The 19,008-nt window shown below is 41.0% G+C and overlaps 2 protein-coding genes across 2 annotated transcripts; one reads left to right on the top strand and one right to left on the bottom strand.

The window, feature by feature from the left end:
• The first annotated feature begins 2,164 nt into the window (after positions 1 to 2,164).
• On the top strand, positions 2,165 to 7,848 carry drg1 (developmentally regulated GTP binding protein 1). Its single transcript, XM_053410961.1, has 9 exons — positions 2,165 to 2,337; positions 3,640 to 3,763; positions 3,976 to 4,151; positions 4,244 to 4,313; positions 4,554 to 4,723; positions 5,648 to 5,778; positions 6,147 to 6,314; positions 6,490 to 6,612; positions 7,493 to 7,848. Exons 1-9 carry the CDS (start codon positions 2,299 to 2,301, stop codon positions 7,590 to 7,592), a joined length of 1,101 nt encoding a protein of 366 aa, XP_053266936.1. The 5' UTR covers positions 2,165 to 2,298; the 3' UTR covers positions 7,593 to 7,848.
• Positions 7,849 to 13,423: 5,575 nt separating this feature from the next.
• Positions 13,424 to 18,320, bottom strand: stard7 (StAR-related lipid transfer (START) domain containing 7). Its single transcript, XM_053447576.1, has 9 exons — positions 18,231 to 18,320; positions 17,436 to 17,919; positions 16,984 to 17,147; positions 16,824 to 16,873; positions 16,372 to 16,482; positions 16,119 to 16,201; positions 15,912 to 16,011; positions 15,739 to 15,823; positions 13,424 to 15,578 (listed from the first exon to the last, which is right to left on the bottom strand). The coding sequence occupies exons 2-9, from the start codon at positions 17,894 to 17,896 to the stop codon at positions 15,409 to 15,411; spliced, it is 1,224 nt and encodes a 407-aa protein (XP_053303551.1). The 5' UTR covers positions 17,897 to 17,919; positions 18,231 to 18,320; the 3' UTR covers positions 13,424 to 15,408.
• Between the last annotated feature and the right edge of the window lie 688 nt (positions 18,321 to 19,008).

The raw sequence follows: 19,008 nt of genomic DNA, 5'->3' as shown, positions 1-19,008 counted from the left end.
GACTCTACTCCATCTCTATGCAGAGGTAGCCAGTTTTAGGTGGCAAGGTTTAACAAGTGTGAAACTATTGCACTAAAATAGTGCTTCTCACAGACTTTGTGCTTCAGCGGGCTTGATTCAGTTTCTGATCTCCTCAAAGCAAACCAGTGAGAAATCAGTCAGGGAGAATGATGATGTTGAGGAAAAGTGCTGTGTTTGACGGTCTGGAGTGAACTGATAGCAGGAGAAGATGAAAATCACTCCTGCACACTGTCACTCAGAGATAACTTAAAAAGCTTGAAATGAGGGGGAAAAGAGCATATATCTTTTAGGTTAGAAACAGCATCAACTATAGTGGTTTTCTTTTTGCAGAGTGCCCCTGTAGAATGACTATTTTTGGGGCAAACTTGCAAATAATTTAATCCTCTAGTCGAAATGAATGCATTAAATCTGTACTTGCACTTACTTTTTAATCAATGCACTTCAATGCTGACTGACATATGATATAAAGATGCGTTGCTCATTAAAAAGAAGAACATTTGAGATGTTTGGGCATGGGTTTATTACTGTCAGTTCTCAAGTCGTGGCTATAACGTTGATGATTCAAGTCAAAGCCCTTTTCTGTTGTTTGTTTTTTTTACTAAGAAGCATCAACTTAGACCTGCAGAAGTCAACAGAAATGTATTGAGTGATCACATAATCTGTAATTACCCCTTGTCTTGCCGTGTCTCACCTCCTGTTCCTCCCTCCTGTGCTATTTATGCTCGCTGTCATCCCAGCCGGATGACAACAAATGCTGAACAACAACCCGCAGAGACCGTATCTACCTTTTAAAAAGAAAATGCCTATTTTTATATATTTTGATGAGGACAAGCACACCTCCTACAACCAAGCAGACAACAACAGAGATGTGAGAAGTGACAGATTCAGCATATCTAGCATTTGGTTTCATATTTCCTGGACTGGAGATAAGATACATACATTAAATTGCTGATTTGGTCTTTCCTGAATTATTCATATCTTTAATTAGATTATTAAGTTTGCATTCTTTTTAACATAAGCTTTAGAAGGGCTGAGCTGGATGAGCAGTATCCAAAGGCTGAACAGGTAAATCTACCTATAGTGGCTGGCGTGTTTTAGGTTGAAAGGTTTTACTGTCATAAAATACATCCATATCAACTGTGTGGCCAATAAAGCCCCTGGACATCATGGACATGTAGTTATAATGTAACCTCTTCACAGAGCATATAGAGTGAGTCAAAGAGGATGTGGTGGTCACTCACCAAATCAGCAGCACTGATCCATTTCAACCAGCCCACCCACCATCCCACCAATAAGCCAATTAGATGGTCCAAAAAATGTCCGATGTTCAGTCCACAAACTTCTGCAAATATAGAAACCAATGAGAGATTACACTGTATGCGACTTAAACAATAAAAATATACAATTTGACAGGCCTGTATCCTTTTCTTTAAAATTGGTTGAGAATTTGTACCGAATAGGAAAAAGTGTTTTCGGGTAAGAAACCAACGTTATGTAAATCAAACTATAATATGTATAATGTGTGGTCCAAATCCAGTTTGACCTGGTGTAGCATAATGTAATTTTAGAGATGTTAAAGAGGTGCAGCAATTTTTTTTATCTCATATGCAATTCGGTAGAGTAGCTTGGACACTTGTCTATTTTATTGAACACCTTGCAATATTTATTACGGAGTTTATTAAACGTGTGATTATTCATGATTCTGTTTCATAAAGGTTCATGTCCTCTTATTATATTAAATGTAAGCTTGTATTATTATGGCTCTGTTTTGTGTTAGGTGGAATTGTTGCTGTTAAGAAATATGAACAGCAGGTGGCAGTCGTCTCTCTGATGAGATCTTATAAATGTTATTTCATTATTTAAATAGACTTAAAATCAGCTGATTATTTTTGCTGAATTTATTTGAGCTATCACACATCATGAACAAACATCTGAAATATTATCTTGCAGAATGCACACACAACAAAACCATTGTTAATGTTTAATTTTATTTACAGATATAGCTCATAGCACAGTTGAGTAAAATCCATTCAAAAAAATCAGGCAGATCTTTTACCTTATTTCTTGTCTTACTGTCATCTTTCCTCCTGTGAGTCCACGCACTGGGCGCAGCGTGACGTATGCAAGCCGTGTTATCGCGAGGTTTCTCGCGAACCGGCGCTCGGCGGGTCAACGTGTGCTCGGCAGACGCAACCTAGCTTTTGCTAACTCTTCATGTAAAGAAACCTCCCCAGATTCCCTCGGCAGCGTTGGTCGTCGACACGAATCACCGCCACCATGACTATCCTCGAGAAAATAGCGGAGATTGAGAGCGAGGTGAGTTATAAAAGCAGAGAGAGAAGAAGAAGAAGCGGAGGCCCGGTGAATCAGTCACGTTTTAGCTAGCCGCTAGCTGCTAGCATACGATGCTCCCACAGCTGGGCCTCACACACATATCTCTGTATTCAATTCACTAACACGTCACAGCGTGTATCTGAATGAGCTCATTTAACTTGTAGCTGCATTGTATAAAGAATAAAACTGATTGAATGTTTGTGCTAACCCTCGAGTTGCTGGCTTAGATCAGGTTTAACCGGCTCACAGCTAAACCACTGTTAGTAACTAACTGCACATTAATATGTAACTTGTGGCTTATAAATCGTGTTACCCATGATAAAAGTCAGTGGAATATGAATATTAATCAGTAGCCTGCGTTTTATATCAGTTTCTGGATGTTTCCTTTCAAGGGTGGTTTCCATATAGGGACATTAGAATGAGATCAGACTGTTAGTCCCTTTTATGTGTTGCAGCAGCAGTGGATAGAACTCAGTCAAAGTAATAAACGAGTGAACATGCAATGGAATACAGAAATGAATAGAATTTAAATAACAAATACGCTGTTAAAAGATTATAGTGTGAGCAGAATATGTAATTTTATATATATATATATAGTGTGAAAGCATTTAGCCATTTAATTGCACAGATAGAGATTAGTGTAGCAGATTTAAATGACCTGAACCTGGGTCAGTTTATAGTAATGTAATGTATAAGGTTTTTAAGTGTCTCTGAACAAAAATATTTTCAAAATAGAAATACGTTGTCTATGGTAAGATACGATTCTCCTTTAGAGGTAATTAACAAAAATGACAACCGCACCAGAAAGTAGCAGCACAAGGAGAAAATGTAAGAATAAAAGTATTAATTAAAATAGAAATATTAAAGATGTAGAGGAGTATTCTTCCTTTGAGTAGCTTGATCATTTGAGCAGAAATAGAACAGGAAACTGTATGAGTCAGTCATAAAAGGTAGTACTTTAGTCCATTTACAATTAGCTGTTATGAAAACCAACAGATCCTTGGACCAGCTTTCTTTGTTATATAACACTCATCTGCTCTGTTAATGTCAGATGCAGTTTAAGGAGCAGTCATGTCTCTGAGACATTTCAGAGCAACCCATTCATTGATTAATTGTCAACATAATTGACAAATTTAAAATAATCATTACTCTCAGCCAAAGTTACCGTATTGGTCGCCATTAGCTTTATTATGCAGTAAAAAGTATAGTTTCTGTGCTGCTCACTGGTTATTACAAAACTGTCGTGCAAAGAACAGGTTTGAAACCTCATGTTGTTGATTGTAGATGGCCAGGACGCAGAGGAACAAGGCCACAGCTCACCACTTGGGTCTGCTCAAAGCACGTCTCGCCAAACTGAGGAGGGAACTCATCACCCCAAAAGGAGGCAGCGGTGGTGGAACAGGAGAAGGTAAGACCATTTTTAAATGTTCAGTGTACTTGCAGTGGAAAGACAAGTAAGTGATCCATTAAGTATTAGCTGTAATTGTGTATATGATCAGATGTTCATCTAAGTGATAACAATCTTTTGAGCTGGTTGACCAAGTTAAAGCCTATTCTGCTATGTAAATTATCGTAGCGGGTATTTGATTATAGTATGATGATTATTTTTTTGTGTTTTAGGCTTCGATGTAGCAAAAACCGGGGATGCTCGTGTTGGCTTCGTTGGATTTCCTTCCGTAGGAAAGTCTACACTGCTTAGTAACCTTGCAGGCGTGTACTCTGAGGTTGCCGCCTATGAGTTCACCACTCTCACCACAGTACCTGGAGTCATTCGCTACAAAGGCGCCAAAATTCAGGTACAAGAATTTATTTGTTTAATACCTGTAATCTTTTTTGTATAGGATGTTTTAAGTTGCTTATTTTATGTTCCTGCTTTCCTCCTTTTCAGCTCCTCGATCTCCCAGGAATCATTGAGGGAGCCAAGGATGGCAAGGGCAGAGGCCGACAGGTCATCGCAGGTAAAGATTTGAGACCAATGAAGGTTTTTATTCGCCTGATACAAACGGGTGACCAAGTGTACTAGTAAGTGCGTCCATGGGCCTGTCGAACAAATGTAATATACCACATCATTTATTCTAAGTCTCTGGCCTCTATCGGAGTGATGAAACACTTTTCTTGCTAGTTAAATTCCCTTATTTGATGTTTTGATGATAGTGGAGGTGAGTGCTGTCTTTACATGTCATTCCTTTCTTTTTCAGTGGCTCGAACCTGCAACCTGATCCTCATCGTGCTCGATGTGTTGAAGCCTCTTCTCCATAAGAGACTCATAGAACATGAGCTGGAGGGCTTTGGCATCCGACTGAACAAGCAACCACCCAACATCGGTTTCAAGAGGAAGGACAAAGGAGGCATCAACTTCACAGCCACAGTAATTCTCACAAAGCACAACAGCAATTTAAAGTTTCACGTCTTTAAATCTCACTGAAATTAATAAAGTTCTGCAGGTCTGAGTTCCCTCTAGATTTCAGTGATGAGATTTGTGGCGTTGTTATAAAATGCTGAGTGTTTACTCGTCCTTTAACCAACTGAAAAGTGAGACTACCAGAGCGTGGGGGGATGCTGCCACTATTTCAGCCTGCAGGTGTCTGCAGTCAGGGATTTTTTCTGGCAACCAATTAATTAAAAATAAATGTATGGAATCCATTGGGAACAAATAAGTTGTTTAAAGTTTGTACCGATCTGCAGAAATAAATTAGGTAAATGTGATTTCACTCTGGTACCAAACCCTGATAACCCTCCGATGCTGTCGCCCGGTGGACATGCATGAGATTACACTTAATTTCTGTAACGTGCCAACATTTGGTTTGCAACCGATAAACAGTTATCATTGACTTAACATGTTTTTAGGTATAGATTTTCACGAGAGTACTAGAAGCGTGATGTTCGATGTACAATGTGAAAATATTCGATACTGTCTGTACCTAATATTAGAGCCCATCCCGCAATGGAGTATTGGATCCGATGCCTAAACCAATTTTAGATTTTATATATGTATTTGTTTGTGTGTATGTGTAGCCCAAGAGAATTCATGAATATGCATTCCCCCCAAAAAGGTGTTCTTAGCAAACACCGCCTCCACCTGATTTGCGCAGTCAATTCATTACATTATATGTGATATATATATATATATATATATATAATCTGTGTACATATTCTGCCTCTTTGATGGGTTAATATATATACTTCTATATCAGCTTGGTTTTATTCAACATATTGAACATGTGTCCTCTACCGCTCGTGTTAACAGCATCATACCCTCCCTCTCTGCCCCTCCCTCCCTCTTCCTCCTTAGTGTGTACAAACTGAGCTGGATTCTGAAACAGTGAAGTCTATCCTGTCCGAGTACAAGATCCACAACGCCGACATCACTCTGCGCAGCGACTCCACAGCCGATGACCTCATTGATGTAGTGGAGGGAAATCGGTAAGCTGCTGAAGTGCCAGAATGGGCCCGCCTTAGTCATCTCCAGTGGGTGTGGCCTGCTGGAGCCTTAAAAATCTCATCTGTTCCCACTACACAAATGCAGATACATTAGTAAATGTGTTATATGTCCCCTGCAGTGTTGTGTCTCCACGTCTGAGATATCTTTAGTTAATCATTATCATCACTATCCTAGAAACCTTAAATGTAAGAATACAACAATTGCATTTACATTTTTTTTGTATATGGATGATGTGAGTGTATGTAAAACCCAGAGGTGGGAATTCCTTTCCCACTGCTGAACACTGATAGTTGCGGATTGTGCAGTAATTTAATGGTCAGCAGCCACTTACAGTCTCTTGTCACGACAGGGTCTACGTCCCGTGCATTTATGTGCTCAACAAAATCGATCAAATCTCCATTGAGGAGCTGGACGTCATCTACAAGGTGCCCCACACTGTCCCCATCTCGGCCCACCACCATTGGAACTTCGATGACCTGCTGGAGAGGATGTGGGATTACCTAAGACTCGTGCGCATGTAAGAGATTTTAATCCAGTTTTCACAGGGGGTGTGAATGGAGGGGGGAAAAAACGTAGCAGAAGAATGTTGATATTTTAATTTGTCCAGATTCATTCGAAAATTTGACGAGTTACATACAAGTGCTGTAAAATACATTTGCTAAGATTTGACAGATGATTTTTTTAATTCGCAGCTACACCAAACCCAAAGGCCAGCTTCCTGACTACACGTCTCCTGTTGTCCTCCCTGATGGCCGAACTACAGTCGAGGATTTCTGCTTGAAGATTCACAAAAGCCTCATGAAAGAGTTGAAATAGTGAGTATCATTCTCCGTCTCTGAGCACCAGCTTAGATTTGATAATTTCTCCATTTCTCTTAAATGCAGCTCCCAGAGTGGTAACTGTTAATCTTTTTATTCCATAATTTTCATTTTTATAGTTTTATTATAAAATGCAGCTCAAGGTTAACATGATTAAGATGGTTAAAGAATTTATAAAGATGGTTTTATATTATAATTTATAATATTTTTTGAAAAGAGTTAAAGCAATGTCACATTAAAATAAAAGAATAGACGTGGTTGAATTAATTCAAAGCAAGACTAAGATTAATTTAAGAGCAGTTTTTAGAACATATTGGTGAGTTGTGTGCTTTGTTCTGCATTTCACATCAGTCATTTGCTTTTTTCTTGAAGGTTTTCTTAAGAACAGTCATTATTAGACCACCGTACAACAAAATGACTCGTGGTTATTGAAACAATACAGATTTTAATCACAGCCATTGCCTTGTTAGTGGTGAGATACGCCATATAAGCTTTAATTGGAGAGTTTGGATTAGGATCTCAGATGATGTGTGGCTCCACCATCTTCAAATGGGGGGGAGCCAAGATCGTCAATCAGTCAATACGTTAGTGCTACTAAGCATTAGCCGTCCTCCAGGGAATGAACAGGTCACATATGCGATTAGAGAGCCGAGGTAACTAAAGGATGACATTGTACCCTCTAGGTTCCTTTATAGCTGCAGATCCAGTGTTTCTGCAGCAGAGAAAGAATAAATAAATTTCTGTTTTCTATTTGCTTTGTTTATTAAATAGGACGCTCGCCGGACGAGCTTGCTCATTTTTTACTTCTCTTCAAAATGGTGTAAAATGAATTCATCCTTCACGTACTATAATTTTTTTTCAAATCTTCCTCTTTCAGTGCTCTTGTGTGGGGAGCTTCGGTGAAACATAACCCTCAAAAGGTGGGCAAGGACCACCTTATGGATGACGAAGACGTAATCCAGCTGGTGAAGAAGTAAAAAAGGAGTCTCCGTTTCCCTGCATGGCCGGCGTATCACAAAGTGTTCTGTACAGTTGCTGGGTAAATCGACAAACGGATCCATCAGACCAACTGCGTTGTGTGGTTCCCAGATTCTTTGCTGTAATTTAAAAGCAATGAAATGAATGCGATTGTCACCTTTAAAATAACCTACATTACTTTCCACCATGATTAGTTCATATTGAATATTGGTTTAAGACTTGCATTAAAATCTGTACAATAAAAACTTAAAGGAACGTTGCCTCTGACTTTTTATTAACCCGTCTTAAATTAGGTTTATTAATCACGTATGAATGCTAGCATGTATTGAATAAGAAGTATAACCAGGCACACTTCTTTACTTAAATTGATGTGATTTAATGTGCAACATGCAAACTGCTGCTTAGCACCACAGAAACGCATCATTGAATCTGCTCCCAGTTCGACAGCCCTCTCAGAATCACAGCAGTTCTAAGCAGCAGCGTAACCACGACCACTCAAGTCCGCCTCCGACAGGAAAGGAAAAAAGGTCTCTTTTGAAAGCCCTGTCCAGAGAAGTGATTTATGTGACATTGATGATGAAGGCAGTTATTCAGGCTGTTGGCCCACCCCCTCTCTCTCGTAAGGACGGCCACTCAGGTTAATCAGTTCATTCACTCAGACGCAGTCTGGGGACATCGTCCGCCAGCTGTTCACAACTAACAAGACTCCACAGAGTAAGAATCCAGAGCATTTCATCAGACCCAGGAGCACTGCTTGAGGCAAGCATTATCTTATGTCAATATGTTGCAACCTGTATGAAGTGGAGCAGCCATTTTGTGTCTGAGCAACTGATAGCAGCCAGTGACTGCAGGGGTTGGCGCCAGTGCAAAGCAGAGTAAATAGTACGATATTGTCCGAGTGGAAATGTGAAGAATAAAGACCAATGAGCCGAGCAAAGACTGTTGAGCTGAGCTTTTCCAAACGTGTGTGATTGTTGTACAGCATATTTGATACACTGCAAAGATGCGGTAACAGATTTGTCAGGTGAAATAAACTCACCTATAATTAAAAGATTATGCACAAAATATATAAAACTTGTCAGGGTAGGCATCTTCTTGGAGCAATACAGAATATTTTGTATATAAAAACTTTACCGATCTTGCATGTATCATTTATTAAAAAAGATATAATGGCAAAGAAAAGAATTATCTCAAATCCTGATCCCCAATTAACCTAATCCACAAAATTCATTAAAATGTGTAGTTGTCGAGAAAAACAGCCTTTCATGACCACAAAACCTTTTCCACTTATACAAAAGCAACCATCGATACACTCGGTTATTTTGTGGTTACAAAGGGTCTGATTCTGAACAACGTGGATAACGAACAAGACATTTGTTTTAATATTATTAATGTTATATGTGCAACAGGGTTTCTTTTCCAATGACTGTATGAATAAAAACTTTCTGTTGTAGCTCAATAGCAGTTGTTGAACCTCACTTTATTCTTCAGTGAGGCTGCTTTTGAGAGTGTATCTGATGTTATAGACGATAGTTCTTACTGAGAGAAGAGATGCTTTTTTTTTAGGGGAAAGCTGCAGTGGTGGAGGGTAATGCATGGCTGTCCAGCAGCAGCAGCAGCAGGATCAACCCTCCTCAGACACCGCCTCTTCCCCACCCCCTTTTACCTTGTAAATTATAGCAGCACTTTAGCTAATGAAAGAGTTGAAGACTGGGCACTAATAAAAGCCATTAAGTGAATAAAGCACTTCCCCCTCTAACAAAATTAAAGAATCTACCCATTTGGAGAGGGAGGACTTTGTATTAATATTTATGAAATGCGGAACCCAGCGGCCCCCCCAAACTCCCCAACCCACGTCCAATCCTTGCCTGACCAAGTCCTCCTTGCCATTGCACCTATCCCAAGAGAACATCACCAACCCCTCCTAGCTGGAAGGAGGGGCAGGAGACGGGGACTTGAAGGGTGCCGAGGACGCAGTCTGGACAGTCTGTCTCAAGTAGAGCAAGCTGGAGGACCCCTCCAAAGACTGCTCAGCATCCGACCGCCTTCAACTCTCCTCAGCCGGCAGCATCGACTTTGGGTCCAGCGGATTGAAAGGTGGGTTTCAAGGGAAGACCTTCTAAAGACAGCAGCTTGAGGTTGTCAGTAAAGCACAGTAAGGTATGACTTAAATCTCAAATTTTTATTAATTTCTTGGTGTGTAATTTTGTGTTTTAAATTATTTATTTCCAATGATCATTTATTGGAAACATTTAAACTTTTCTTCAGTCAAATTTAGAATCTGATTCTGAGAATTGTGCATTTTTGACGAATGAAAAAACCCACCAGACTCAAGGTAAGAGATCATCCTTATGTGTCACAATCATCCACGCATTAAAAACCATCTCACCATCCCATCAGCCATCACTTTAAAACATCCCCATTGTTGTGAAAAACAGAGAAATCTCTTCCCATGCCACCGTCCACCATCCTCACCCAACACGCTCCCATTTTCATGCCATTTGGTCGCCACCAAAGGCGGCATTTTTTTTCTTCCATGACACATACATATGCATCACGCTGTAATTTCATCACACAAAGTGGCTCAGTTGCCTGAGCTGTATAAGTTGATTATGGCACCATGCTTTCTCATTGTAGTAAGACGTCCCTTGGGAGCTGAAACAAAACAGGCAGGAGAAGGTAACGAGATTGTCAAAGCCTTTGGAGAAACCGCTCTCTAAGCTTGACCTGACTCTTTAGCATTGCGCCCAGTGACCGTTAACGCAGTTAGGGATAAAATGTCAGGAGTAGCCACGGCTTTAGTCCAAGGAGACGGTGAATGTCCTCAGATGGACAACGGCGATAAAGCTGTTACTGTCATCCTGGAGTTCATTGTGTCACTGGCCGCCAAGACTCTTCTTTATTTTAGTCAATTACAAGTAAAATTTCAGTGACTGGACTCTGCTGCAACGCTTAACAAGATCGCTGATGAATAACCCGAACTTAGTTTCCATCGATCCGTTGAAGAACACCCAACAGACTGATGGAGAACTGATTTGATTAAGCCACCCGTTCTGGGCCTTCTGGGGATCTTTCCTTGAAAATGTTTTTTTTTAAATTAATCGTTTGTATCAAAGGATTTCATTATTTTATTTTTTTCTTCGTGTCTAGTAGGGTTGGGCGCGGAGACCCGGAGGGAGGGGTTTGACGCAGTTTGTGCGCAGGAAGGGTGTAGCCCATTTTTCCGCATTGAGTGTGACCTATGACTAATCTTTTTTTTTTTTATTCTGCAGATGTTCTTAACTGCGACTTTGTTCATTTGCTTCGGTATTCACTGTGTAAACCAGCGTTGCCATTTTTTTTATTTTTTGACAATCAGTCTTAGAGTGCGGATCCCCGCCCTCACACCTTTAGACTTTTTGGTCTCTTGTCCTGCAGACGCCAGCGAACCACTGGACCTTCTTTCAACTGTTAGAACCCAGAAAATACTTCCATGTTTTATTTCTTTCAGATGTTTTGACACTGAACCACATTTACCAAGGATGACGAGCAAGTATAAACAATTTTTGGGTGTTTTACTGTTTATTTTCCTCTAACTTTACATCTTCAACGTAGCCTTCCAGTCTCTCGGATACCTCACACTAAGCTGGATCCTGTGTTGGGTTTTTCGTCTTCGCCCAGGACTCCATTGTGCTTGATCTAACCATGCAGTGTGTCTTCTGTCCATGGTTGTACCAAGCACCTTGGAGGCTTCGGAGCACAAGCTGCCGTCTGTCGTCAACTTACAAGCTATTAATAAAATTCAGATTTCTATTTTTAAGTCACTGATGTAATTGTGCATTTTTTTCTATATTTTTCTATATTAAAGAAATAAACCATCACTACGATAATGTTATAGTGCAAAATAAAGACTGAAGAGAACATAGGCACCAACCATGGACCAATAACCATGAGATATTTTATGTGTATTTGATGTTCTTCTTCTTTCTTCTTTCTTCTTTCTTCTTTTTTCTTTTTTCTTTGTTCTTTATTCTGTATTCTTTATGCTTTATTCTTTTATCATCTCATGATGTCATAAGATGTAGGAGTAGGACCAATAAATATTATCGCAACATCCTGCGTGTTTTACTGGCGCCAATTTCTTTTTTTTCAAGAGTGTGTGTGTTGTGTGCGTGTGTGTGTCGCTGGGTTTAAAGCGTTCACACAGATAAACCTGTCAATTCCTACAAGCAGGTTGGTTCCAAAATGGTCGATTTGTGGAAACGATCAATTACATTAAGTGCCCAGTGGCTTTTAACTAAGGCTGATAATTCCAGCTGGTGGAGGTCATATATTAAAGCAACGAGCTCTCAGTTCAGACCACGGGACACACCACACATCTATAAATCAAACTGTGAGACATTGCGCAATTCCTGAGACAGACAAGCCGACCGGGGTCAGACAGCGAGTTCTTGAAAAGATGATAAAATGATATTGCTCCTGTTTCCATAAAGTGCTTGGATACTTATTTTGAATTCAGTGTGTGGTGTTTCAAAACTTCAAATCCCAACAAGTGCATTCAACCAATAAATTTGAGATGATTAAACCAGACTTGTTTCTTTATGACCCAACTTTGTACTTAACTTTATACAACAATATATAAGATGTTGCCGCGGCAGTTTTTGGTTTGAATGATGAAGACCATTGCTGTCATCAAGTGCATCAAGAGATTGTTTTGTTGTGTTGTATGAGTCAATAAGCTTCCCCCTGGAAAATATATATATTCATACATGCATTCATCATATTTCCTGAAAAAGACGACCTACCTTGTTTGGGAAATACAGTCTGACCAACACCAGAGTTAAAAAGATGGATAGTGTAGTTGTTGGTTTCACCTTCATTTTGTCAAACCGCACTCTGACTACGAATAAGGTTGTTTGTTATACTTCAGCTGCCATTGTTATTATATTTTTGAAAAGGACAGTCGTGTCTAATTACATGAATGTGTTCTATTCTGGTGTCTCAATAAACTGTGACAGTGTGACAGTGAGTCTTCAGGACCTTGAAACTGAAGCAGCGAAATGGAATTCAACCTTTAATAACCTTAGACTGAGCACAAACTTAACCTGGACATAAAAATAGAACACATAAACTACATTTAGAGGAACCTTCCCACTGACAAAACAAAACCTGTGAATTTCATCTACAATAAAAAAAATACTGTAACTAAGTGAAAAATTGTCAAGCTATAGAAGGACAGAGCGGACATAATATGATATACTTGTATGTTTACAAAAAAATGTGATCATAATAGGTTTATTCTAAGGATTTTGTCCTATATCCAGAAAACATACATATATATTCTAAGCAGGTCTTTTAGTGTGTTGAAAATAAACTATCTTGGCAGTAACTATGATGACTTCATGTTAATATATTCCATGTTAATTATTTCATAGGTTTGTAGGTAGTGTTTTATTCTTAAACATAACAGTAACTTTGACTGACAACCAACGTCATGCACATTGCCCTTCATGCATTTAAACATGAATATTAAAATAATTTTGTATTTTTGCTGTATGGAGAGACCGTCAGAGGACAACCCATACCGTATAGAATAAGTATGTAGTGATGCAGCTGCAGTTTTATGTCATTATTTCATCTTCTAAGATCGAGCTGATCAGTTGAGCAGACAGAGCTTCCAGTAAAACCATTCAGCCAGTCACTGACCTCAGGCCCAGACAGGGAATCTAAGGTTTACAGATTATCCAATTAGGCTGCTCAACATCGGCTGCTTTGCACAAACACAAGGTTAGTCACCTTTTTTCTCTACCCTGACACGTTGACAACCAAGAGAGCTCTGCAGACAGTAGGACACACATGAAGGTCAGTTTATTTGATCTGATTAGTAGCACTTCCATTTCAGTAAATCTTTTGAAATCACAGGGTTACAAGTGCTCCAGCACAAAAGAATTATCCAAACGGTTTCTAAATTAATCCACAAACAGAGTAAGAAAATAAAAAACAGCAAAGAAAGGAAGAAACACACAAAAACATTAGACTGATGAAGGTGGCACGCAGGTGTCGACGTTTGACAGATCATCAAAATTCTACATTCTCAAGCTGAACATAGATAAATGTTGAGTCAATGAGATCTCATTAGTGAGTTAGCTTTTTGACAACACACAATTTAAATATCCCAAAACATTTCATTTCCTCCCTCACATGTTCGAGCACATCAAGCACACATTTAACTGCAAATTAATAAAAATCAAACAGCGGTAAAATACTTCACTACAGAACAGATTTGAACATTGTTTTGACAGTGGAGATATATTAATTCTTTATGTGGGACTCAAAGTGGAACCCTACATGCTGCTGACACGTGCAAGATGTATTACACAGATGTATTTCAAGATAATTGCACCCGATTGTCATGCTGTAAACGCTGTACTGTATTAGGCCTTTTTTTTTTATCCACAGCATGTGGTGCTTTTTGTGCATTCAAAAAAACACACCCTGCAAACAGTCGATGGTGAGTTATAATGGACTAAATCAAGGAAGAATTAAACAGAGTTTGAGATGGACCAACGAGTAAAAACCATACAAACACAGTGCAGGAGGAAAAAGTTTCAGAACAGAAAATAAGGACAGGGAGTTCCAGTGGAAGGGTTACAGTTTTATGAATTTCCAAGACCTATTGTAACACAGAGAAAACACAAACATATTTATGTGACCATTGATGTCAACACTGAAATAACACTTTTTTCTGAGTTGATAAATGGTGTGAAATGCAGGCGAATCATTATGTGGCACAAGTGTTCAATGTTTCTTTAACGAGGAGCTGGTTTATTAGAGTGTGTCTGTGAAGGTTTGCCTTGTTGGAAGTGCATTAGTACCATTGCATCAGAGGATTTATTTGGTTGTAATAAGACACTATGCCCCCCATGCTAAAGGACTGGTTTACCTTCAGAAGGCTGTTTTGTCAACACTGGCAGTTTCTAAACAGTTGCGCTGACACGACGAGGTGGACAGAGTGAAACCGCAACTGTGCCGACACCAAAACAATGCAAATCCCAAAGGAGTACTACAGTGGACATTTTCCACTTCGTAGACATGCGTTCCAATAACACCTTCATTTGGATAAAGAGTTTTTTCCAGTCGTGTGAAAAATCGAAACGCTCATGCTGCAAGCAAACAGGAAAGCACTTGCTTTAAATCCATGAAAAGCAGAAACATGTTAGAAAGGATCTCCTGTCCAGGCCTCAGTGCAGGACTTCATCTTGGCCATGGTTTTATGTTGTTGTGAAAATGTCAACCAGAAGCTGGTTGTAGTAACCATTCTACTGTATGTCCACTACTGTGCAACCATTTCCTTGATATCTAGCTGAAATCCCACCACAGAGGCTGATAAAGAGATGTGGCCGCCGCCGGTATGAACAACCTCAAGTAAAGCCTTGTTAAACAATGGAAGACAAGAACAAGAACATTAAATTGAGAGAAACAGTGCTTTTGCAGACAGCATCTCTACAATTGGCAATTTTGGCTCGACCTTACCAATGGTAGCAGGATACACATCATTATTAAAAGGAGGCAAAAATGTCCCGTGGCATTGGTTGTCCAAGGGCAGCAGTCTGGTTGACAATTTTCATGGCAACATTTGCTCCAAAGGACTGTGACAACTCATCTACAACCAATATAACCATGTCTATGGATGGACTTCCAGTGTACTTCTTTCACTGTTGGTTGCGACTTCCATTTGAGTTTCACAGTTTACACTATGTACCAAAGTAGTTGTTGTTGGAGGGTTTGATTTGGCTTCACCGCCCACACACCCCCTTGATCTACAAACTATCCATCTCAGGCATAGATCTGACCAGGGCGTGTGTTTTCTCCACCGTGGCGCTCCTGGCTCGGCTGGCGGTTGGTGTCGCTGGATTTAATGATCCCTACGTAGTCCTGGATCCCAACCTCCAAGTTTCTGGCCTTCAAGGCAGCAGTGTGCAGCTTCTGTAGGAAATCTGGCATACCTGTCAGGGGCAAAGATAAGACCTCATTATCAGAGAGAATACACACACACACACACACACACACGCTGTAGGCAAACATGAAATGTGTGTGAGGAAAGAAGTATATTCTAAGTGTAAAAAGATTTTTACAGGTAAAATGCAACTAATGAGAGGAGCTCACCACTTGACACCATCCAGCTCACACAGTAACGGGGGAAGACGGTCTGAGGGTCGTCACTGTAGGTCAACAGGTAATCAAAGCCATTCTGAGAAGAAAAAACAAAGTCAGACTCAGTGACGACAAAACTAGCTGCAACCTAAACTAATTATTATGTCGACACATTCATTACAAACCTCATCAAATGACTTGTGAGGACGGATGACCATCTTCGACTGGTATGAATGGACTCGCACAAAGTCCTGAGTCTCTGGGACTCTGGGATGCTGCACGGCTCTGTACAACAGAATAATATACAATTTAAATCAACAACAAAAAAATCGAAATTGTTCATTTAATAATGTATCAATCACTACAAAAGTCAGTTATTTATAAAGTCCCACCTGGACACTAAGATCATCAGGTTGTTGTCAACATCAACGTCATAGCGGCGTACGTAGACATAGTCCCTTGAGTACATGGGATACTGTGAGGGGAGATTAAAAACGATTAACAAGTGACTATCTGAAACACAATTTACTCTTGACCAAATGTTCTTCACACTGAACTTGAGTGTTGAGTGTTGTGTATACACATATTTTGGTAAAACAAACACACTAATCCCTTTATGCATGATATCAACCAATGCAAACTCACAGGAAACTGTGTTGCCCAGTGCACAATTTCAGAGCCTGTGCTGAGGTCTCTGTCCACCACTTCAAGCTTGATAACCAGAGAATCCCACTTCTTCCTGTACTCTGTATCCAACTGGGGCAAAGGGGAAAGCATAAGTCAAGGGCAAGGTGCTTAATATAGCGCATACTGTGTTGCAGTTGGTTTTGTACAGCATGTGTACCATGCAAACATGCAGGTTGTGCAAGAGCAGCTAGGTAATGGAATTCGAAAACAAGCCGCCCTATTTGTACAATAAAATCAATCGATAGTAATAAAATAATCATGTATGAAAGTCCCACTGCTATAAATATGAAACATTCAACCATTCATTAGCAGTTACATATACTTGCATAACTACAATTTTATACAATTATTACAAATATTTTATACGTTTCCTAAGTTTAAGAGTAAATTGCGATCTGGTCAATCTGTACCTGTACATTGAAGAACTGTCTCGGTGTGACATCGTTGTAGGAGCCGAACACTGCAAATGAAACACAAGGGAAGCTGACTCTCTGTCAGGAAAACCTTAAGAACGCAAAAAAGCTAAAACTGAATGTGTGACGCATGTGTGGGGAATGTGTGTTGGCTGACCTCTGTATTCAAAGAGGTGACTGTTAGGAATGGGCCGCTTCCACACTCTAAAGTCTTTCTTCTCAATCACAACTTCCCAGCATGATTCCTGCTGTCCAGTCACAGCGCCCAAAGATGCATTATAGTGTTTTGCATCCTCCAGCTCCAGTATCTCCAGCCCACACCTTCAGAAGGGACGCATATATCAGGAGAAGGTTTAGAATACTGCACAGTTTTAAATGCACAACTGCACAAGTCAAATTAATATGACAAACGAGGACTGCACACACAGATGAGTTACCAATTCCAACTTCGGGAAAGTGTCTAGATAGCTTCAGCAACCTTCTTCCGAATGTATGTAAAGCATGTAAATCCCAGCATTATCATACCTAAACTATTTAAGGATCCCTGCATGTGTCACCCAGCTGTATGTCGGAGCAATCAAATCAAACATCTGGAGAAACATTACCAACCTGCGAATTTCCTCTTCCTGAATCTTCTCGCTGTCCCACATGAAGACACCGGCCAGGGCGGCGAAGAGTCTCCCAGTGGGTGCATTCTTGTTCTGAAGTCTCCGCCATATCGACCCCACCAGGCTCCACCTGGTGCGCTCGGAGTACAGGTTGGAGTACAGCTCGCCGATTTGACAGGCACGTCGGAGCCTCTGCCCGGTCACGAAGCTGCAGTGGTCCGCGAATATGGAGAGGAGGCCCTTCCTCTTCTGGCCTGATCTGGTGGCGGCGGCGGCCTCGTCCGCACCTGCCCTCTGGAGCCAGGACAGCAGCAGGCCCACGTTCCTGCCCAGCCACGGCACCTTCTCCAGCTGCCTTCCGCCCTCAGCGACGCTCCGCCGGAACGAGCTGCTGCTGCTCCGGAGCCTCATGGCGCTCACGCCGATCTCGCAGATCGGCCGACGGGGCACGGAGTGGAACATGACGGCGTTGACCGTGACACAATCTTGAAAGGCAAAACAAGACAGCAGCTAGATGACGCTCGTAGCACCTACAGTTAGTTCACAGGCTCACACCCCGGCTGAAGCATGCATTGCCCGCGAACAAGTCTGAAACACGTTATGTCAGTGAGCAGGAGTCGTAGTTTCAATCCGTTCCTGACTTTATCACCGAGCTGCAGTGCTAGCTAATGCTAACGTTATCTCCGGCTAAGTGCCTGCTAGCCCGACCCGGACAAACACCCCCCACACACCACAGCACTGGTGGGCTGCTGATAATGTTCTGACCCAAATCTGACCCTCGGACACAGCGATCTACCTGAGAACCCGAGCTGGAGACGACCACACGCTTTCAAACTCAACCCGCAGGACGTTTGACCTCCCTTTCCTGCTGCCTCTCACACACCCACTCTTGACAGCCCGCCTCACTGCTTCCGGAGCGGCCGCTCATTGGACGACCGTCGTCTCGAGCTAAGTGGGATTGGTCGCGGCGGCAGTCTGTATTAAAACGCAGCAGCATGTACGCCTGTCTCGCTGCTAAAGCTCCCCTGTGCCCGTGTTTCTCCGCTGATTTGAGATCAGATTTCGGGTCTGAGCTGCTGCTGCGGCTCCGGGGGACACGGAGGGTTTAAAATCTTATCCCGGATCAGTGTGTGGAGCCACACCAGGGACAGGAAGTCGTCCTCGGCTGCAGATGTACGTGCACGCCGAGTCGGTGCATCACCACAACACGTGTTCGAGGCTGTTTCACAAGACAGCGGCTTCACTTTGAGTCCAAACAAACCTATATAATTTTCTGCTATTGACTGATTTGACAAAAACAATAATTAGGAATCAATACCTATTTGTTGTCATTGGGAGAGAAGCAGAATTGTCTTTTTTTTTCAGTCTTACAATTGAAACAAAACATTTGGAGGCAGAGGCTAATATATTCAGAAAAAAAGTACTATTAAAAGTTAAAATGTCAAAAAAAATGCAAGTAATATACACCAGGTGGCGCCATTCAACCATGTGGAGAATAGGAGTGTTCTCGTCGACCACTCTGCAAAACTGCAATGGGCGTACAAGCTACAAAATATCAAGTTTAAGACAACACA

Source organism: Pleuronectes platessa, chromosome 19 (assembly GCF_947347685.1).
Source record: "Pleuronectes platessa chromosome 19, fPlePla1.1, whole genome shotgun sequence".
Taxonomy (NCBI): domain Eukaryota; kingdom Metazoa; phylum Chordata; class Actinopteri; order Pleuronectiformes; family Pleuronectidae; genus Pleuronectes; species Pleuronectes platessa.
Note: the sequence above shows the minus strand (reverse complement) of the source record. Positions and strands in the feature narration are given on the sequence as shown.

Coding starts and splice junctions, on each gene's coding strand:
- drg1 (XM_053410961.1), top strand. CDS start 2,299: ATGACTATCCTCGAGAAAATAGCGGAGATTGAGAGCGAG. Junction 2,338..3,639: donor TAGCGGAGATTGAGAGCGAG/GTGAGTTATAAA, acceptor TGTTGATTGTAG/ATGGCCAGGACGCAGAGGAA. Junction 3,764..3,975: donor CGGTGGTGGAACAGGAGAAG/GTAAGACCATTT, acceptor TTTGTGTTTTAG/GCTTCGATGTAGCAAAAACC.
- stard7 (XM_053447576.1), bottom strand. CDS start 17,896: ATGTTCCACTCCGTGCCCCGTCGGCCGATCTGCGAGATCGGCGTGAGC. Junction 16,202..16,371: donor ACTGGGCAACACAGTTTCCT/GTGAGTTTGCAT, acceptor CTCCCCTCACAG/TATCCCATGTACTCAAGGGA. Junction 15,579..15,738: donor GAGCTGGATGGTGTCAAGTG/GTGAGCTCCTCT, acceptor TGCCCCTGACAG/GTATGCCAGATTTCCTACAG.